At 41.0% G+C, this 23350-nt stretch overlaps 1 protein-coding gene across 2 annotated transcripts in view; it reads left to right on the top strand.

Moving 5' to 3' along the window:
* The window catches only part of LOC147152569 (interleukin-1 receptor accessory protein-like 1), a 217925-nt gene that overhangs the window by 25316 nt on the left and 169259 nt on the right, over positions 1-23350 (top strand). For both annotated transcript variants that reach the window (XM_086048551.1, XM_086048550.1), the window contains one exon: positions 162-257. In XM_086048551.1, coding sequence (XP_085904677.1) covers positions 176-257 — 82 coding nt within the window. In that variant the 5' untranslated portion in view covers positions 162-175. The remainder of the gene's footprint in view (positions 1-161; positions 258-23350) is intronic.

Here is a 23350-nt window from a genome sequence, read left to right as displayed (position 1 = left end):
CTGTAGGTCACGTGACCCACTCACTTTGTGGCATTGAAGTATTCACTACAATTGTTGTCTTTCTGCCTTTATGTATGGCGTAGCCATTAATCATTGCTGGTTCCACTGGCACCTTAGCGAGGATGTACAACATAATAACTCTTTCTTCCGTATTCCTTCAGGACGGGGGGGAAAAATGAAAGCATCCAAACCTTTTCTGGTCCTACTTCATGCAATTGTGGTCCATTGCCTGAGAGTGGTGTCAAAGAGAGGTTCAGGTAAGTCTTTCTTAATGTATCTATGAAGCATAAACTGCACAATGCATTGACCAACATACTAAAAGACACCTCCTAATTATTTATTGATCAATCATGGGTTTGAGCTATTCCACATTTGTTGCATGTTTGCAAGTTTTCTGTTCTAGTATGTGAATGTTGGAGTGCACAAGCCTAATCTCTCCCATGGTACATGGTACAGCCAATACTTCTGTCCGAACACAAAAGCTTTATCATGATTATGAACATAATACACTATGCCAAAATGTTTGTCTACAATTTGTCCAAAATAAACATAAGTGCGTCACCAACACACAAACACATAAAAGGGGCAGTTTTCAATAACTTAAATGTATTGCAGTAATACGTCAGTGGCATCTAATGACTTTGCCTCGATTTATCTGGTGGGAATAATGCATGAGCAAACAGGATTAGTTTTTAATCCTTGAAACTGCTTTTTGCGACACTCACTTCCAAAGTGTTTGATGCCTCTACCAATGTTTTGTATAATAACCTTTTTTAAGAGGCTATACTGTATGCGTCTGATAGCTATCACGAGAGAACATTTTTTCCATGCATTTACAACACCAGTGCACTGTTAACACTAAGTCCCGTGTCTACTCAAGCAGAATTTTTTTTTAAATGGGCGTTTATGTAATTTCGCGTCATTTTGGTAGCTAGACTAGCCTCGGATGCGCAGCTGTTTGAGAGACGACAGTACGTTGGAGATGGCAAGAATCATGGAGGAGAACTTGGAATGCTTCTTGCCGTCAAGAGATGTCCGCTCTTGTTTAGCACTCACTTTAGAAGTCTTTCGCTTATTTGGAAACCATGCCTGATATCAAGAACTGATTATGTCTTTGTATTTCAAGCGAGTAATTCAATTAAACTCACCCATGGGTGAAAACGCTCATTTTTGTTGCTTTCGATTACCCGGAAGATGACCCAGGAGCACATAAATTAAAAAAAAAAAAAAAAAAGGGTTCACTTGCAAAAAAACTTTGCATATCCTCACAATCTTTGCGAGGGAACGCAAAGTTTTTGCGAGGCAACACAAAGTAGTTTTTTTCTTTACTACCATGTCACCTAAGGGGTGACAGCGCCGGGGGTGGGCGGTTGTCAGGCCAACGGAAAAGGACAGAAGACAGAAGGGTACCCAGGTCGCGGATGGAGGACGTAGCCCGGACTGGGCAAAAAAGAGTCAAGTGCCCATCTCTGATTAAAAGTAGCTACAAGTCTCTATTTTATTGTATGAGTGATTATGAAATGCAATCTATTTGGAGACACTGGATGGCTTACTCGCTCAACAGCAAGTTGATGTGATGTGAAGGGGCGCGTTTAGTGAACAACTTGATGAGGAAATGGTCGGCGACACACAGTATTTTTTTTTTCCCCCTGATAGATTGCGCCCTGGGCGACTGCCCACTTTGCCCATAGCAAGAACCGGCTATGTGTTTAAGACTGAATGTGGGGTTAACAAAGACAACTTGAAATTGCATACATAGTAGCAAGTGACTGTGGGTGAGTATTTTGACATGGGCTTAGATATTTTGTTGGATCTAATGAGATATTCGCAATACGATATACACTATTATATATACAGGTGCACGTGTCCTTGGCTTAATAACTGCCTCATCTTCATTTTTGTGCCAGGGCAAGTCTAATTTAACGAGTTTGGGATTTTGGTTGACTGTGCTACGCTTCGCAGGGCGTTCCAGTGGGCTGATGGCGTTTTCTGTTCCACGCTCCCAGCGCACCTGACGATTTGGTGACAGAAAGTTGGGCAAAAATAGGGCCATCATCAGTCATTAATTCATCTGAAATTTTATGGCATCAAAACTGAAGTCGTGTACTGTCACTAACTACCGTAATGTTGAATACTAAAATGTGCTGCGCCTCATCTGTCGCCGGAATCTAATTTCATTTTAGATGTAATTATATGATTATTTTTTTCCCCGCCACTGATGGTAAGATTGTTAAACGGGAAATCCTTAAAGAGCTCGAAGATTAGCAAAATGAGTGTTCATAATTATCTCCCATGAATTTCTTAATCAAATGTACAATCAAATTGGTAAGTGTTAACCCTGATACAATTCCATTATTAGATGCCATTGCACAGCACTGCTCACACCCTTGGGGCAACTCTGGAGCACTATTATCTGCAGGAGATCTCTTTGAGCAATGTGATGTGTATAGTTCTCAGTCATTAGAATTCAGTTGTTTCATTGTGAATTACTGTCACCTGTTGCTTGTGGTCAGAAAGCAGAGCACAGCACTCTAGGTACTGTTAATTGTAACACCCTGCACAGTAAGTGGGCATATTTGTGTATGACGGCTCTAGAATATGCATGAACAGTAGAACATTGTATGTTCCATTACCTCCGCCAAGCAGCTTATATTGTTCATTGTCATCTTGTTAGCAGGAGAAAATAAGGTTTAGGGCTGTAGCCAATCAAGCAACCGAAAATAGTGTGGAATATTCATACATTTTAGCATTGTGCTCTGGTGAAGTATTACCGTATATGCTACTGGCTGCATGGAAGTTATGCATGGTAAAGGAGCTCTGTACATTCAGTTACATGGCAGTTAGCTGAAAGTAGCACATCCTAGACTGACCAAACATGACAAATACAGGTATTTATGTACAGCAGTGGTTCCCAACCAGGGTGTCTTGGCACATTAGTGCTCCTCCTCTCACAAAGTGTGTGTGGAGATCTGCCATACCACCAGTGTACTTTAACACAGTTGTACCATTTTTGTATCTTGTATATTAAGTTAAAGCTTGCATCTTACCACACTACCCCATAGCCCAGACATATGAACAAAACTTGAGATTTTAGTCAAATGTAGTAACTAGCCAGTACTTACCACAAATTCCTGCAGTTTCTATAACGTTGGCCTCTTGGCAGCCTCTCTGACCAGTTTTCATCTCATCGTTTCATCAATGTTGGAGGGATGTCTAGTTCTTGGTAACGTCACTGTTGTGGCATATTTTCTACTCTTGATAATGATTGTTTTCACTGTGTTCTCTGAGGCTGCGGAAGCTCTCTGTAGACCACGGATTATGTTGTAAAATGTGATTACAAAGATGTCAGAAAAAAAGCCTACTAGAACATCATAATTATATTTGAGGATTCATAAAAGGTACTGGAAATATAGGCAGGTGTGTGTTGACTTTTACTCAAGGTGTTTAAATGTGATTGGTTAACATTTAACATAGTCGCCTCCCCAGTTATGAGGGTGTGCACACTTTTACAGCTACATGATCTATTTTTTTTTGCTTCCTCTCTCAGGAATATTTCTTTTATTATTGAGTTCTAGTTATATTTACAGGTTATAGTGAGGTCTCCTCATTTTTTCCATTACAAAAAGCTAGCATTTGAACAGGAGTATGTCGACTTTTTATATCCACAGTACTATATACAGAATGATATCAATTATAATATTCCCAGCCGGAGATGGTCCACGACCCTGGTGAGATTTTATCGACCGTAGCTCCTATAGGCCTGCAACACATATTTTCCCCCTTCACACCATCAACTTCCTCTACACATTCTTGCAAGAGGAAGAATCAAGGACATCCTGACAGTCAATTAAATTTACTGTCTTCTCACCCATCGTAATGTCTAACTCAGGGAGGACATCCACATTAATAAGTCTGTTAAAGGATAGAATCTACCCTCTACATTAATGAGACTGCTCAGAGTAAGGGCCTCTCTTAATTGTACGAGACAGTGACTCCTGACCAGGGACGTCATTGTGCGGTGCAAATTTAATCACCAGAAGCCACTTGAGATTGTAACTGATATAAAAAAAAACTTCAACATGGAAGGAATCTGTCACTCGTGAACTTTGAGGCTGCGATAAGGCTTTACACCTCGACTACCCATGACACCCAAGTTTTTTTGCCCATTTTTGCCCATCACTGCCATTACTCATTTACCCATTCAGACACCATGTACATACTTAACAATCCTAAGAAAAAAAAAGAAGTAAAACAAACACACAAAAATATAGATACAAACAACAAAAACATTGCAACATTTTTATTTTCTATACCAAAAACTAATCAGTGGTTACCGGTACATGCTTTTAGGCAGAGGTGAGCATTCCGTCAGTCCGTCACTGACAGATGCCCATTTTGCTGGTGAATGATGAAAACTGACTAAGCAACAATGGAAGCGGGTTTTCATCCAAAACGGGGATTGTTACTAACAGATTAAAAACAGACGGAGGTCCTCTGACAGAAAAAAAAAATGTTTGAACATCCCTAGTCAATCTGATGACCTGCCTGTGTTTGTGTGTGCTGCGAATCTCTGTTCCAATTCTCCAAGCCTGCTGCTTTTTTAAGTCCTTCCGGCCGGTAAAGGAAGCTGACTGTATTTTGTATACATTTTGGTTCCATAGATCACAATGAGATTGTCACGTATTGTTTTTTTTTATTTCACCAATCACCACGCTGTGTGTATGTGTCTGTTTTTAACTTCTTTGGCTGCGTGTCTCCTGTGCTGCACCTTTGTGATGTAGTACATTCTTTGTACATTCTTAGTGTCGATTGGCTTCCTCCGCCCCAAAAATGGGCGTCCGGCCATGCCGGAGGCCCAAACTGTTCAACTCCTGGGACGCACTGCCCAGCTCTGCTAAGATGTTGCGTGCATTAGTCACTGTGATTAATTCATCACAACACTCCTCTAAATCTTAAAAGTAATTTGGCACTACAAATCACCTGTTTGTACTTATGTACAATTAGCACAGTGACAAGATTTCCCAAAATGACTGCCTGTCAAAATGCAAAGTCGGGTTGGAATAGCCACTTCAACCTGAGTGTAACACATCATAAATTGTGAAAATCGGATGATAGGTTCCGGTAAAAAAACAGTTATTATTTCTCAACATACTGTATCTAAAAAATCACACATTTATTATTATTTATTATTCGTTATTGTGGGGCCCCTTAGCAAAGTAAAATTGGTGGTAAAAAAGCTAAGAAAGAGATAAGATCTGTTGTAATGTCATTTTGAGGACATTTATTGTGTAAATCTAAAAAGCAGAAATAAAAACTCAGGACTGTATTGTGAAAACAAACAAATAACTTTACTGACATTCAGTATATTTTATCAATGTTTTAACCTTATAGGGCACAACTCCCAACTTACGTTCGCCATAATGTAGCGTAATTCATATCCTGTTCTGGTCCTGTCACATTTTCTCCCCAGACACTTAATAAATTGACCGCTACTTTGCTTTTAGATATGCTCGGCTGCACCAAGACTTCTGTTAAAAGTGAGCTCAATCACCCAAGCACTTAATTCTGTTTTTCACATTTACGTGTAAATTTTAGCTTAGCAATTAGGATGGTTTCTCCGTCTTTTGTTTATATGTAGTCATCCCTTCATGAGAATGATATTTGTCAGAAGTGCAGCTTATTCGCCCCCCTAGAGGTGATGATTACTGACTTAGAGGCATCTCCATAACATATTTAAAGGGAATTCAACCCCCAAAAATCTTTCCAATAATATGTTCTATGCACCCCCACAAGTCTAAACACGGCATTCTGATTAATATTGCATTTGTGGAATAAGAGTTAAGCAGCAAAATCCACCCGTTTTTAGCCATCTCGGGGGGGTCCTTTTTGTCACTTGGTGTCGACTGAAAATGACAGTTGCTCAGTGCTCAGGTAACGATCAATCACGGCTCACCTGTTTTCTGTGGTAACGGGGTCCCACGCCAATGTTCTCATGTTCTTGACAAAAGATTACAAACACGGAAATTCGTACAAATTGTTCTGGAAGTGAATTTCATTAGGTTGGCCTCTCTGTTTTTGTCAGTGTTGCAAATACCAATGGTGGGCACATCAGTCCATCAGTCATCATCCCGTAATTATTTCAGGCTGACCCAGTCTGTCTCATCGTCGTCAGAGACAGCCAATCGGTGTCAAAAACGTATTCAATTTGTCACACACAGACGCAGCACAAGCAGACACGAGTTAAAAAAAAACAGCGCCTTATACCTCTCGGTCCCACAGACCGCAATGTCCCATATTGTTTTCATCTCACCAATCCCCACGCTGTGTGTGCTTGTCAATCAATTGTACTTGTTTATTCCACCCCAAAATGATCATATGTTTTTGTCCATACAATGCTGACATTCATTGCACATTCCCATATTAACCTTGATCGGAGGGTTAAAAAACAAATAATTCTTTACATACCATATCTATCTCTGGTGTTGCCTGGTGGACAACAAATTTGTCATGCTTCTGTGTTGACTTCCGCTATCTACTTTGGCAAGAGACATCACCTCGGCCAATAAGATAAGCGGATTCTGTATCCTGATATGCACGAATGTGCTGTCACCTCATTGGTCACAGAGCAGAGGAGGGCCTAGGACCGTTACCGTAAATTGTCATATAAAGGGAACTGTTGTTCATTAATTCCATCGACATTTTACAGATTCTTTTTTACTCTGACGACATTACGCGACAAAGTGCGTCCCTTTATAACTCAATACGGGACGCCTACTGATGTACCTAAATACGGGACGATTCCGTTTTTCAAGGGATGGTTGGCAACCCTAGGCACATGTCATTGCGTCTGTGGGACCGATAGGTATACTACACTCTTTTATTTTTTATTTTTCTGGCTGCGTATCAGGTGTGCGACACCTGCGTGTGATGTGGTACCAGTTAAGTCCGTTATATGCAGACGGGAACTCAGCTCTGGTAATTACCTTGTTTGTTTTAGAGTCTTTAACTAGCTATTGAATTTAATTTTCAGGACAATGTTGTGTTGTTGACATCGTTAACAACAGTTTGTCCCTAGGTGGCACGGTGGTCGACTGGTTAGCTAGTCCACCTCACAGTTCAGAGGTCGTGGGTTCGATCCCGGCTCCGGCCTCCCTGTGTGGAGTTTGCATGTTCTCCCCGTGCCTGCGTGGGTACTCCTGTTTCCTCCCACATTCCATAAACATGCATGGTAAGTTGATTGGACACTCTAAATTGCCCCTAGGTGTGTTTGTGAATGCGGATGTTTGTCTCTGTGTGCCCTGCGATTGGCTGGCAACCAATTCAGGGTGTCCCCCGCCTACTGCCCGAAGACAGCACGCCCGCGACGCTTGCGAGGATAAGCGGTATGGATAATGAATGAATGAATGAATGAGTTTGGCACTAGTCTGAAAGATGAGTCAAGTCAGCCGTTACACCACGACATGGTGCCAGGAACAATTTCAAAATAAAAGCGTACCAAGGCATTGATGTCCATATATTATTTGGTAAGGTAAGGACAGACGTGACAACTTCAAAATAAACTATTTCAAATCGCCATGTCTGTCATGCACAGAGTGAAGAATTGTTGCTGCATTTGGCTTGACAACTTCTTCCTGATAGTGTAGATGTAAATAAGCGGGTACTTGAGGCAGAAAAAATGCTTTGAGCATTTTTCTTTTAATCAAGGTACTCGAATTACTGTGGGATTTGTTTCACCTCTACTATCCAGAGCACAGGCAAGAAAAAAAAAAAACAGGAGGGAAAATGTGAGGAAGAAAGGTCAACTTTGGTTTGTCCAGTAAAATTAGATGCCGAAACCTCAAGTCACTCATATGAGTTGTTTACCACTAATGAAAGTCATGAACTGAATGTTCCATTTTCTTTTTAAATTGTGTTACGTTATCATCTGAATTAAAGGCAATGTTAAGAATTGGACTTCTTGAGATTAAAGTTGAAATTGTTGATGAAGGTTCGCATTATATTAAATCTCGCCTAGGGCGCCACATGGGCTGATTTCGAGCCTTGCCCTTGATTGGTTTATTCAAGTCAACCTTGTGTGTATTCAAATGAACTTAGAATATATTTTTCCACATGAATAAATCAAGCAGAGGTGTAGTATACCTCTATTACTGTCACCAAATATAGTTTTTTACCTTTTACTTTTAGTTTCAGAAAAAAAGAGGTACAAAAAGCCTTTGCATGGCACTCAATAGAACTCAGACCTAATTTCCCCAAAACCTAACAATAATGCAGAAAAGTGGTCACAAGGATAGAACACCCAAGACTGCCTGGTTAGCCTTACCACTAGCTGGTTTCAATATCAACCACTTTTGAATCTCGAAAGGATTTCATATTCCCACTCGTGGATTGATGGGAGGTTTGTGGCCTTCTTCAACCTCAGAGCAGTTTATAATGCATTTTAATTAGTGCGCAGGGCAGTGATGGCTTAAGCAGCTATGTTTTTGTGAAAGGCTGAAGTCTCCCACCAGTGTGGCATCTGATGATTAGGCTGTCAAGCTTGCTAGCATCAGCCAGGCGCTCAGCATGTGGCCTTTGCAGCGTTGCTTTGTTGGGAAGTTTGAACACATCCTCTGCTTTTCCTAGTCCAGTCGTCGCTGAGTGACAAATAAGGCTAAAAACACTACTTCCTTGTTCTTTTTGCTTTAGAATTTCTTTTCATTGAGCCCTTTCAGCCAAATTGCGCTGGGACAGATTCGGAGCTTTTGTGCTTTAGTGAAAGTAACTTACAGGACATCGAGTGGAAGAGTGAAGTCAAAGCAACCTGCCACTAGTGAAACATTAACTCACTCTTATTTTTCAGCAATAAAAGCAAAAATGAATATTTGGGGGCAGCATGGCTCAATGGTAGAGTGGTTGTCTGCCAACCCAGAGGTTGTAGGTTAGATCCCCAGCCATTGTGACCATGTCGAAATATCCTTGAGCAAGATACTGAATGCCCAGTTGCTCCCTATGCTGCGCCATCAGATGAGGTGCAGTGTGAAGCGCTTTGAGTACCAAAGCTAGAAAAGCGCTATACAAGTGACAGCCCATTTATCATATGATACCAATCAGTGTATTTACAGAAGGTTGTTTGTGTTAATTGTAATGGGCAAAGTTGACATCATTTTTTTTTCCAGAAAGTAATTATGTTGGACGAGTGCATCTTTATTAAAACAGAAACAATAAAAGGACACAGGGCATGGATGTTTTTGCAAGTTTTTTTTATTAACAAATACTAATTTCTCCACAATAGAAGGTTTTAGGTGGCTCCACTTGCTCATTTTTTTTCTTTTGCTGTCCAAATGGAATTGGTTGAAGGACAATGTATCTACCCTTGAACCAGGTAGAAGCACAGTGTTTTTTTGGAGCTCTTGAGGGAGTCCTGCCAAATTGAGTACTTTTCAGTTTCCTTCTTCGTGGGAGAATAGATGTAAACTGGCTCGCAGTCATAGGCTTTTGGTGGCTGCAGGAGGCTGACACATAGTCAGAAAACAGGTGATCCGTGATTGGTCGTTACCTGAGCCCTGAGCAACTGTGATGTCATTTTCAGTTGACAGAAGTGACAAAATGGCCGCCCCCTGAAATGTATAAAAATGTATTGTTCCACAAACACAATATAAATGAGAGTACCATGTTTAGACCTGTGGGGTCGCATAGACCATATCATTTTAAAGGGTTTTTTTTTCTACTTGACTTCACCTTTACGGAGATAAGATCTGATTATTTATCAACTTTTCCTCACCCATTCTATTCTGTAGAGTGTCTTTTGAGTACTGTCGCATATTTCCCCATTATGTTTATTGGATGCACATTTAATGCGACTCACAGTTGAAATACGTAATGTCTCTTATTTACAATTCCACATAGGCGTCCGAAAATGGCAGTAGATTCCAGCAGTGGAATTCAATAAATTGTACATATGGCATCTATTAAGCACTACTGTCATTTCCAAACTCTCTTGTAGGCACTGTACTGTGTAAGCCTCTTATCAATCACAATGTTACATGGGGCTGCACCCACCTATACACATGCATAAGATGGGGATTTTCACTTAACAAGCAAAAGAACGGAGAGGGGCTTTCATGCATAGTTTAGAATAAACGCGTTTCATCTATTCCATTGTATATGACAAACAGTGGCAGCTTTACAAATGTCTACTGTGCTGTGAATAGCTTTTATAGCGTCAATGGCCCAAGGAAATGATTGGCTTCCATGACTGCATAAATAAATAAAAGATGAGAGAACAATTGGATGGTGCATACAGTATGCTTGCAAATCTTTTTTTTAAGATGAAAATACAACAGGACTGCGAGATTTTAGACAAGAGGAGTATGGAGGTACTGTCATCACAGTGAGTGCTGGCAAAGAGTCCCCGTGTAATGCTGTTGATTTTTATGATGACAGCATGGAGGTGGCAGCATCCAGTGATGATCTATTAGCATCATCCTCTAACTGAGAGTCACTACAGATGTGGGTGGGCGGCACATCTCTAGATCTCACCAGGGTTCAGACAACACGGCACAGAGCCACCTCATGGTAACGTTTGCTGTATTTGCTGTATGCAGCTTTATCCCAGCCTCTAGACTACCGAATCCATCTCTCCCTGATTTTTTTGTGTGAGCTCTGTGTAAATGTGGAGTCTTTCACAGCCAATTCGATTTGATTTGTGAAGGATTTAATGTCAGTCTAGCAAGGAGAATGATGTAACTGTCACGTTTGTTGGTTACTACTTGAGGTTTTCTCTATTTACTAATTCCATACCAGAATTAAAAAAAAAACCCAAACATATCTTCCCCACTCAGGAATAAACACGTGCATGCACGCACGCACACTTACATACGCCTACACACACACGCACAACACCCCCCCCGCCCCACACACACACACACACACGCACACACAAAGAGCACTATCTATGTTTTCAAGTGCTTGGAAGTGCTATGATCAGGAGCTTGAAAAAGCAACGACTCTTTCAATGCCCCAGTTCCTTAAAATAGTGAGAGACTACATTTTTATCCAGGATTATCTTTTCCAAATGTACTCATACATCTAGTTTATACATTTAGAATAATCACTTGTATGTTACTTGAAATTGAAATTGAATTACTTTTTTTTTTTTTTTTTTTACATTATATACTCATCTACTCTACATGAAAAAACAGAGTTTTGGAAAGTCTTGAAAAAGCGTCCAAACATTAGTTTTCCCCTGGCTACAACTTTGTTACAGTTTGTCTAAAAAGCCAAAATACATAGAAAAAACTACATTTTGCTTGTCATTCTTTGAGTAAGGACATATATATGTTTTGTTCAAAATGATTACAAGGATTATTACTAGGTGTGCATCTCTCCACAAAAGATGGTTTTGATATGTTAGTTGCGAAACGATTCAAGGACGGTTCAATTCGAAAGTGGAACGATTTGGTTCGGTTCAACTCAGTGAGAATGTGATTCGATTCAATATAGTATTGCTCATTTCGATAGTGTATGATGCAATTACTTTTTTGTTGTTTCTTACACGCATTTGAATGAATTTGTCAGGCCTGTAAATGTACCAATTCCGTCTAAGATATATCTCTCCTATAAAGGACGATTCGATATGTATCTCAATAATCCAAAGTGGAACGATTTGATTCGGTTCGATTTGACACAGTTGCACCTTTTAAACCCCAAAAATGTTTTTCCAGTTCCGTTTTTTGTTACAAACCTAATTATTACAGTTCATTACAATAATGGTGAGTGGTCAGGGCAACAGGTTTGTTTGATATCCATGCGATTCTTCCATTTCCAGCCATGACCTTGAATATTTGCAACAATTAAGAACATTTTTATTGCCATTGCAGCAATGGTGTTTTGTGCCAAATTTGGCCCAACTGCCAATAGTTTCAGGTCTTCATGCATTGAATATGCCTTACAATGAATTGAAATGAAGTTTTCATCCAGATTTTCAAACTACTGTCACTTATGTATGATTTCATTGTCTGTGTTTATTTGGTAACGTAGCATAAAAAGGGCAACAGCAAATGGGAATTTAAAATCTTGACTGAAATCCCATTATAATACTTGACAAGCGTTCATTGTGCTGCATTGAATTTAAAAGGTGGCCTGATTATACTACTTAATAGGCATGCCACCCTCAGTGCTTTTAAAGAGCATGTTATACTAGCATCAAAAAGAGCCCCTTTTTGCTGTTCACTGTGCTCTCTGAGGCTCCCTGTCACATTTGTGCACCAGTTCTTGAAAAGCACACAAGGACAGCTCAGAATAATGGCTCTGTTTGCATCTTTCATTGCCTCTAGTATGCAAATGATGGATTAGCTTTGGAAGAAGACCGTTGGCATGGAGACTTATAGATACCGGGTAGTTATGCTAACCCATCATACCTGCCCTTTTACAAATCAGACAACTGCTATGCAAGTCAGGACATGCAAATGTAGTGTAATGGGCTGCTAAAACACAGAAGATGATGTGTTAGTCACGGTGGCCGCTTCGACATCTTTCAACCAAAATCCCAAAGCTACACCTCCGTAAATCAGGGTTAGGTCAAAATAAGATATTTGCAAACATCTGCTTTTACTTAATCGTTGCGTAGGCGTTTATTTTCTTTTTTCTTTTGTCACTAAATAAACAGTAAATGGGGGAGGTGGGGGGGAACATTATAATAAACTTAAATGCAAAATAAAATTGTATCAGATTATTCATTTAATGGATGGAATAATCAATCGAGTCAATTCTAAAAAATATTCAATAGCGATAGCCTTAGTGGAAATAAAGAATGGTGCAGTGTTTTCAACTGTTTGGATTGGATTTAACAGACAAAACAAAAAAGATGAATTCGGTGAAGAATACAAATAAAAGTACGATGTATCCGAATTGCTTCCTTCACGGACTTTGTGCCACGTAAGGACTGTTGAGGCCCAGTTTTTGAAGCCCTTCATGGGCGCATTCTCCATGTAAATCAAAACATTGACTGCCTGTCCAATTAATTTGTAACGATGGCAAAATGACTGTGTATATGTGCCTTGACCGTTTTCAAGCCTACAGAATGCAGTCTGTGTGGGACTGTGTAGCTCACATGTAATTGTGTTGACAGAATAGTGTCTTGCCTCTTGCTCACATGCATGACATCCACTTGTTTAACAGGGCAACGTGCCTCCCGAAGTCCCTTGGCTGTCAGGGGCTTGTGGCACTTGAGTGAATGTTTAAACAAGCGCCAAATGCAGCATTGCTTTGCCAAGAGCTTTTTGACCATGTGGAATCTATTTGTGGAGTTGGTAAACACTTAGAAGCATTTAGCAACAAAGCAAACCGTGAGTGGCATATGGATACGAGTTAACTTGAGATTACAATGGACGTTTCAGAGGCGCTTTTTTTTGTTTTGTTTAGAAATAGACATAATTCAAGATCGTGCATCACATGATTGAACATTAATTTGCATTTTAATTTACTTAGTGTTCTCTTGTTCTGAATCTGAGCTGTCTTTTGGAAATTATTCAATTAGCTAAGGAGCTCTTGAGCAGTTGGTCCCGTCCAACTCTGAAGTGTCACCTTTTGTGCTTCCACTGCAGTGTTACAGCATATTGACATGTGAAAGTTAGGCATAGCTAAGTATGGACCATTTTTATCTGGTTGTGTGTGTGCGCCCGCATTGTGTGTTTTGTCATCATGCATTTCCGTGCATGCTAGTTGCCACGGAAACAGAAGTGCTGAGGCTCAAGGATGCTGTTAAACGTTAGAGTGTGCAGGACTCGGCGAGGGATGGAGGAAAGAGAGCGGAAGAGATTAGCTGTGGTTGGTAGGCTATTGTCCGCCTTCCAACTGTATTTCGTCTCTCATTCAAACTACAGAGAGATAGATGGGATGAAATTAAACAGCTTACCAACCTCCAATTTATCGAAATTCATCCTTTTGATAGTGAAAGCGAAGTGGCTTACGACCTCGAGTCAAAAGAAATGTTGCATTTGAATCAGTTTTTAGTCCCAATCAATGCAAACCATACATACAGGATTCACATTTGATGGATTGTACTTATTGCTGGACAATTTTGATACTGTTGCATTAATTTGAAGCACATGACTTCTGCTCACCAGTGTGACCTCAATTTGCGCTTCAGTCTGCAGCGGCAAAGGGCTTGCAACAAGAAAGCATTCGTTGGGTGCCACCACACTGGATGGAATCGGCCCTCTCCAGTGGTCATCTCCTAGCAGACAAATTGCTCAAAATCAATTGGTGCTAATGACGTCGGTTTAGCATTTGATAAGGTGTAATTCCACTTAATGACTGTCCAGAAGGTGATAAGAGATGGTTGCAGGGGCGAAGAGAAGAGATAAGGAGGATCAGAGATTGGCCAAAGGCCCAAATTTTCCATCCTTAAATGGAAAGTCAACGCAAACATTTTTTTTTCAATAATAGGTTCTATGCAAGCCCACTAGTTGAAACAAGGCATTCTGATAAATATTGCATTTGTGGAATAAGTGTTAATCCACTCGTTTTTAGCTATCTCTGGGGTCGGCCATTTTGTCTTCTTGTTGACTGAAAATGACATCACAACTGCTCACAACGACCAATCACGGCTCAGATTCAGAGAACAGGTCAGCCGTAATTGGTCGTTGTGAGCAGTTGTGATGTCATTTTCAGTCCACAGAGGTGACAAAGTGGCCGCTCCCAGAGATGGCTAAAAACAAGTGCATTTTGTTGCATAACTTATATTTCACAAACGCAAAATTAATCAGAATGCCGTGTTTCAACTAGTGGGCCTGATGGGAACGTCCATCCATCCATTATCTATACCGCTTATCCTCACAAGGGTCGGGGGGCGTGCTGGAGCCTATCCCAGCTGTCTTCGGGCAGCAGGCGGGGGACACCCTGAATTGGTTGCCAGCCAATCGCAGGGCACACAAAGACAAACATCCGCACTCACAATCACACCTAGGGGCAATTTAGAGAGTCCAACCAACTCACCATGCATGTTTTTGTAATGTGGGAGGAAACCGGAGTACCCGGAGAAAACCCACGCAGGCACGGGGAGAACATGCAAACTCCACACAGGGAGACCGGAGCTGGGATCGAACCCACGACCTCAGAACTGTGAGGCGGACGTGCTAACCAGTCGACCAACGTGCCGCCCTGATGGGGACATATTCTTGAAAAAAATATGTTTGGGTTGACTTCCGCTTCCATAAAAAACAAAAAACATTCTGCTTGTTTGGAAAGTGTGAGGCTGGCCTGAGATTTTTCTTCATGAGCTCATAGACGTGTTTGAAAATATATGTTGTGTACGGGAATAGGAACTTGGCTCAGTTGAAATCTCTAAAACATCTTTACAGTAACTCTAGCTTACCAGCGTCAATGTCTTTATTTGGCTAAATTTAATGACCCAATTCCGTACCCTCACATTTGTGGGCATAGAATCGTAAATCCTAACATCAAGTACCTCAATTACATTCCATTTAATGTGACTGTAGAATAAGATCATTTCACTGGCGTTTATACATACTTTACACGACACGAAATTATACGTCTGCATTTGACCCATCACGACAGTGAACCTCTAAAGCAGGAGTCTTCAATCCTGTTCCTCGAGGACCAGTGTCCTGCCCGCAGGGACAGATGGAAAACAGGTCGGAGCCAGCACGGTCTGAAAAACCAAATGCAACAAGACCAAATGCAACCGAGCTATTCAGTCCTACTTGTTTGGGCCAGTTGGAGATCGTTGGTAGGTTGCTGTACTCGGGTCAGTTACAGACTGCAGTTTGCTCACGATTCCGTCCGTTCAGCAGCGTCGCCCGGCGAGCAGCTCGCTCACACCATTAGTGAGCTGTGGATAGCTTTCCAGCACACAAGGAGACGTTTAGGGTGTTTGGTACTTTTCTCAAGATCACATCAACTGCGCGTGCACGAGACGTGTTATAGCACAACCACAAAGAGGTTTCTTATCTGACGAAATAAGCAATTGTTTTCATCGGATGGCCCTTGTCAATCAGAATAAATATGGAGTTTGTTCTTCCCATCATGCAACATAATGGACACTCCAATGTAGCACTGTATCACAAATGTTTATGTAGAAGTAGGTCAAAAGTAGGTCAAAAAAGAAGACAAAAAAAGAGGGCAGAGGCATGGCTGCTAGTTGGCTCAGCGAGGAGGAGACTGTGGTTTGGAAAAAGCAGGTTCAGTTAGGGCTGTGCAATTAGTCGAAATTCAATTACATTACAATTATTACACTCCACGATTACAAAATTGGCATAATTGTAAAAAAAAGATTTTTAATGTGCATTTATATCCAATGCATGTTTATTTACACAAGGAAATCATACTTCATTTTATACATTTGCACCTTTTTTTATTTTATAAAACCAAATTTTATAAATTGTATTTGGTCCAAAATGAACTTACAATTATTTGTCTTTATATTTTTTAAATTAAAAAAATTATTGTTTTGTAACCAAAAATAAATGATCATTCGAACAATTGTGATTTCAATTATTACCCAAATAATTGTGATTAATATTTTTTTCATAATCGAGCAGAGTCGCATACATGTGATCCTGCTATTCTGTTTTCGCATGACCCAGATAGTGCTGAGCAGATTAGTGCGAGACAAACTGACATGTACTTGCTGAGGTATTGAAGTGTTTGAAAGATTCTGAAATGCCTTCATAGCAGTGTGCTGTTTACGTCGGTTGCTTTTTGGCTATGTGTATGTTTGTTCCTTTGCTTGAACCAAACCTCAAGGTGCATGGGAAGGAATATGACTGCAGAGGCTGATGCCCGTGATCCCATTTCACACTCGCATTGCCTCCATGGATTTGTCAAGTGAAATAGTGTAACAATAAACAGGCCGTTACTCTCTGAAGGCTTCAGTAATGCGACGTCGCATTCGATGGGAGTTATGATGCACGAGCTGCATAGGCGCAGCAATGCGCACATTCGATCATGCATGGCTGTTTATTGGATGCGTGTCTCCTTTTGTTCCCATTCTGTCCCGTGTATACAAGCCATCAGGGTGTAATGAAAGCAAAACACACAGTGGAAAAGGCACAATATCAGGATCTACATGGAGCACTGTTTTGCAAATAATGTAGCTCTAAAGTTAAAAGGGTGTTGAAAAAAATTATAAAAATATAAATAAGATGAATCAGCACTGAGTCTGACCTATGAGTTTGTTTGGGGTTTTTTTGAACGTGTGAACTAAGTAAGAATAGTTTGGAAGTCTGGACCGCATAGGCATCATCAAATGTTGTGTTTTCATCCTGGAGCTGCTCTGCCAGGCTTTCATTGCAGCATTATTCACTTGGTGATTGTTTTGAAGTCTTAATGAAAAGCATGAACTATTTGCTTTGTAAATATGGTCATATTTACAACATTGACAGTTTTAATACTTTGAAAAGACAGTACACATCACTTAGTACATATACTACCTAAGATTGCTTTATCGTCGGTGCGGACGTTCCTCCAGATTATCACACTTGCGCGCCTATACCAGGTTTCACCACCATGGTGCCCGTGGGCAGCAGGCAGCCCCCAAGGACCACACATTAGTAGTAGCCATACTGGTCATTCCGGCAGACTGTTGGTGTTTTCTTTTACTCGCCCCAGTTGCACCTGACAATTTGGTGGCTGAAAGTAGACAAAACGTTACGCCTGCTGTGGCGCAAAGGGTTTCATGCGGTTTTGGTCAATTTGATCGAGGTGCAGGTCGACAGACTCTGTGCTCCGCGATCATGTGCGGTGGATATCATCATATCTCATTCATAAATATGACAGAAGTGTGCATTGAATCCTCTGAATCATTGTAGAAATCAATTCATTGAATGCATTCTTGTTATTAATATCATCTTTTAAAGTCACTCACCCTGTGGCACGGCACAGTTATGGGGGTATGGAGTGGGGGTCACACATGGACACGAGCAATCGGAGGTCCGCTTGCTGCTGCTTTGCATGCTTTGATCTTCTGCACGGACTCCAGTTTCTGCTTCTGCAATGTCAATGACTGTGCGCCTCTCACTCGTTGAATTTAAAGAGAATGAGAGGAACTGCTTCCTTTGGACCCAAAGCTAGTCGGCTGTGTTCACCTCTACAATGGCGCAAACTGCCCATTTCTCACTGCGTTCGTTTGTGAAAATACCAAAAGAAGGGAACTCCACCCATGCGTACAGTTAGACCGCCCTTTGCGCTAGACTTACACTGGGCACAAATGTACTTGTAAATGAACTTTAAATTTATTTTGTCTGTATTCATTAAAAATATACAATAAAGATAGTAATTAGAACACATTCGATTCAATCAAAAGAAACACTTTAGAACAATTGAACATAAACCTTTTTTTTTTGCTTTTTTTTTTACACACTACCAATAATGTAGTACTTTATACAATTATTAGGGCAGCAAAATATTTGTTGTTTATTATTTCAGGATTTGGGCAGTATATCCCAATGTCCCAACCATTAATACTTGGAAAACTTGCAGAATGGAGGATCGAAGCCTAGTGATTTGAGTATGTATAGTAACATAAACAAGCAGATGAACCATTAATTGTAATTAAGTAAAATATCATTGATTTCACTCCATCATTTTTTAAAAAGTTTAGACACGTGTAGTTATTAATGTCCATCACATTGATGGAGTTTTTTCTGTGTGGATTTGAAATGTCCAACTGCTCAAGTACAAGCATCTACCACATGGCGCAATGGGTCCAAGTGATCCACAGCTTTTATCCGTACAATAAACGTTTCTGCATTTTAAACTAGCGATCGATGGATTGTTGGAGACCCAAATGGCATTTTGTGTTTTACAACAGTACACAACAATATTTAGAATTGAATGAATGGATAGGCGCCTACTCCATCGCACGCACGCGTCAGTGAATGGGGGCAATCGAGGAAGCTGCCTAAAATTTGGACACATTGTCTTTTTTAAAATATCGGCATAAATATCCAGATTCTGATATTCATCCATCCATTATCCAAACCGCTTATCCTCACGAGGGTCGCGGGGGTGCTGGAGCCTATCCCAGCTGACTTCGTGCAGGAGTCACCCTGCACCCTGCACCCTGAATTGGTTGCCAGCCAATCGCAGAGTACGCACAGACAAACAAACATTTACCCTCGCAATCTTACCGGGGGAAAATTTAGAGTGCTCAATTAACCTACCATGCATGTTTTTGAAATATGCTGACGTACGTCGCAGACTTCTTATCTGTGAGACGGTGGACGCGCTGCATATCGGGTCCGTCTGACACAGAGTTGGAGCGCTTTTGCTGATTGATTTTTTTTTTCCCTCAAGGTATAGGTAGCTGTACTTGAGAATTATGATCTGGAGTCATTTTTGCTGGCTAAAATTCATGCTACAATACTGGTACCACACTAGTGGCCTGTAATATGGGCCGGTCAGATAAAGCGTTGAAAGACCTGGCAAAGGCGTCTATTGCACTCCAGGACTCGACCTACCCCAGAGTGGTGGATACATTTTGTACAGAAGTGCTGACAGAGGAGGAGAATGTTCAAGAAGACCCATTTCTTTGGGCTACGATGCCAGGCAGCAGTCACTTGGGCCTTGGTTTGTCTGGCAGCTGCTGGCTGCTTTTAATGACGGTCCAGTGATGTTGTTATTGTTACATGCTTCTACAGTGTAGCTTTTCTTCTGCGTCAGCTGAAAAAGAGTGGTTTAGTGTGAATCTTTATTTTTGCTGAAGCTACTACCCCCCTTTGCTCCTCACTCTTTATTTATTTTTAGGCGGGGGGCACTCTTCTGCTATTACTTCTAATTTTAGCCTAGCCTCTGAGTGCCTGCATCATTTCCTTTCTTTGTACTTTTGTAAAAAGCTTCTGACTAGGTGATCCTCCGTTTTTATTGAGTTTTGACTTACTGCGATGACCCCTGACAAGAGAGGCCAAACAAAAGGAAGGAAATGACTTGCTGTGATTTGCTGTACTGTATAAATATTAACTGACATAATTATTAATGTATTTTATTTCTGTTTCATTTCGTCAACAGAATAGAAAGGCAACTTTTGAGAGATTTACTATTCTTGCCCATCCTGCTCATACAACAGCCCTGCGTACATATCTGAGAAGCTCTCACTCTGATTTCCACCCACTCTCCGACTCCAACGTTCAACCTCATACTGCCTACTCTCAACATTATATCGCGGATGATCGACAGAGCATTAAACATTGTGTGAATCATCCTTACATTGGTGAATTAGAAGTCTCTCTGCCTTCCTGCTAGTAGTCACAATGAAAGCAGGGTGCAGCTTGAAATCTAGCAGGTGGTCAAGTGCCGAGATCCAAAAGAACTGATGAATGATCATATTTAGTTCTCAGTGGACATTCATGTGTTCCATTTGACAAATTCTCTCAAGTCATTTCCGAACAGTGTAGTTTTCCTTTTCTTGACTCTGTCAGAACCACTGCAGAGGCTTGCTGTGGAGGCCAAGAAGATTATTCTTTGAACTGTAAGGGGCTTCTGATATGGCTGCAGCTGATAAGACATAACACCTTTCCCACCGAGCTACCTTTCCTAAAGAATAGTCCAATTGTCCAGACCAGTTGAGTAAGGTATGCAGCATCGCTTTAAAAAAGGTCATTTCGGTCTGCAATAATGGCTGGATAACTGATGAACCAATTGTTGACCAGATATTAAAAAAATATCTGAAATTGTGTATCAGAACGTAACTGGTAATGTGAGTTATGATCAATAAATGTAGCCACTAAATGGATAAGCAAACAAAGTCAAAAAAATGCATCCGTTGCGTGGAAGGTTTTATCCATGGCCCAACTCTGCATAAAGCATTGAACTTATTTGTAATCCATCCATCCATTATCTGTACCGCTTATCCTCACAAGGGTCGCGGGGCGTGCTGGAGCCTATCCCAGCTGTCTTTGGGCAGTAGGCGGGGGACACCCTGAACTGGTTGCCAGCCAATCGCAGGGCAACTTATTTGTAATGAACTGTAGAATTGTAACAGGCCTACATCCCTCCGCTTCACTTCAAGAGTGCCTCGTCACAGCAGATAGTCTATTCTCGCTTCCATTGCTTTAATACGAAGAACTAGGTCTTGCTTCACAATTTCACAATGTAAATAAGACCTACCCAAGATTACGCTCTAAAAACAGTTGGCTTAAAAAGAACACAATTTTGGGGAAAAAATGGACTGATCCACAAATTGGGTCAATTCGACCCACCTTCTTGCGTTGTTTTGTATAAAACAGCTCAGTTTTGGGGTTGTTTTCTTCACAAACAATCCAGAAAGCTGGGTCAAATTGACCCAAATAGTGGATCGGTCCTTTTTTGACCCCAAATTGTGCTATTTTTCACCCAACTGTTTTTAGAGTCTATAATAAAATTCTGCCACCTTCCATACCAAACGGAACAGTCGGCATCATAACGTTGACACTTTCCCAAATAAAATTTTGATCTGACCTAACGAAAGCAGCACAATGGACCTGACCGTCGCTGTTAAAATTATGACCTGATGGACTTCCCAGCACAGATTATGTTCCAGATTACCCACATTCACCGTCACTCATTCAGGATGGTTCTTTCTCTTTAACTGTCCTGTCCTTGTGGTACACTTGGCGGCTCACGGTGAGCATCATCTCTAAAGTGGTGAGGCAAGAAGTTACGCTAATGTTATAAATATTTAATATCTACATTTATAGTTTGAATAAATATGTGGAGGTGTTTGTAGCGAGGAATTTCCCACAATCTAAGCACAAATCAACCTCAGGGACTACTTTAACGAGCCTACCAATCTTTGCAGAAACACACCTACCTAAAAAATACCTTCAAGTTGGAAATTAGGAGTATTAGGAAACAAGGTGTGCTGCCCTGTGATTCAAACCGCTGTTGTACAGCAGCAGAGATTTTGTGTATAATACATCCAAAGTGTGTGGATTTGTTGCAGCCTCTTCGGGGACCTCATGTGCTGAAGTATTTTTCTCGGATGCGGCTTAATGGGCTATTTGTGTTTGACTCTTGCTTTCTTGCCGTGCTTTCTTATCTGCTGTGTTGAGAACAAGCGCTCATGCAAGCCTGTTTACGAGGAAGTCACGCTCAATAGCCACGCACAATATTCCTCTCCAACAGATGCCTCAAATTAAAGTTGTTCAGCATTAGACACCTGTGCCTTAATATTGCTCCCCGCTGCCATTTCTGCACTGTTCTGCGTCAATCAGATACAGCACACCCCTCCTGAAAATCCCCAGCCTTATTCTTATGATACAGACTGCAGGTACTGAGCAAGTTCCCATCATCTCTATGCTGACACAAGGTCTTCAGAACAGCTCAGGGATGCTCCACACTGGGAATCTCTGAGTTGGTCTGAAGGTTTGACAGTCTGCCACACAAGTTCCTGCATGCATGTGTGCAGACATAGCAATGGGCCAATTATATGCTCCTGTGACAGAGAACGGCTGTAAGGAAGCGTGTCCCCCTAGGCAGAGCAAGTTGCACCTGACACAATGCCTGCATGTCCAGTGACAATTATTGCAGCAATTCCATTCTTCGTGTGTGGAAAAAAAAGTTAACTTTTTCAGGCAGTTTTTTGTCATCACAATCCAATTATATTGAACTACACTTCTGTGGTGCTAAATGAAGGCTGTGCATGTAGGAACAAGATTTAAAACCACATCAGGTTTTGTTTTTAAACAATAGTAATTTTGATGTGCAACGTGTGTGTGTGTGTTTAAGTTTCAGATTTTAATTTTTTGAGTTTGAGTTTGACATGGGTTTGGCGTCAAGGAGTAAGGATTAACAGCCTTCTCTGAACACTTTCAGAAAACAAGGGGAAATGACCATGTGACTATTAGGAACCATATAGCAATATATATTCAAATAGAGTGACGCCATGACTTACACGTTTATTTTGCTCTGTGACCAAACTTGTAACCCAATTTAATCTTTTGTAAACTCAATTTTCTCCTATTGAAATTAATCGAAAAGCCATTCATCCATTCCCCCCACCCCTCAAAAAAAAAAAAAAAACTTCGTTTGGAAGATAAGACAGCCCTTTCCCTCATTGTCCTATGACTCCTTGAAAATAAACCTCGTGACCCAACCACTATTTGCACTGATAACCGCTCCCAAGTGATCGGCTGTCCTCTGGACCCGCCCATTATGGCATCCCCAGCAACGAAGGAGCCAACCTCCCCAGATGTCATCTCAACTGTCTCCATCACACCAACTATCTGCTGAAGTCGACAATAATTATTGCGAAAAAGGACCAACTGGCAGTCACCAGCTGCAAAGATGCTGTCATTCTGGCACACCTCCAATCAGGCCACTCCCCCTTCCTCTGGGTGTGCCAACACATTCTCAAACCCTTATTCGACCCTCA

The sequence above is a fragment of the Filicampus tigris genome, chromosome 1 (assembly GCF_054856515.1).
Source record: "Filicampus tigris isolate MCC_2025a chromosome 1, RoL_Ftig_1.0, whole genome shotgun sequence".
Classification (NCBI taxonomy): domain Eukaryota; kingdom Metazoa; phylum Chordata; class Actinopteri; order Syngnathiformes; family Syngnathidae; genus Filicampus; species Filicampus tigris.
The sequence above is the reverse complement of the archived record's forward strand: the minus strand, read 5'-3'. Positions and strand labels throughout refer to the sequence as shown.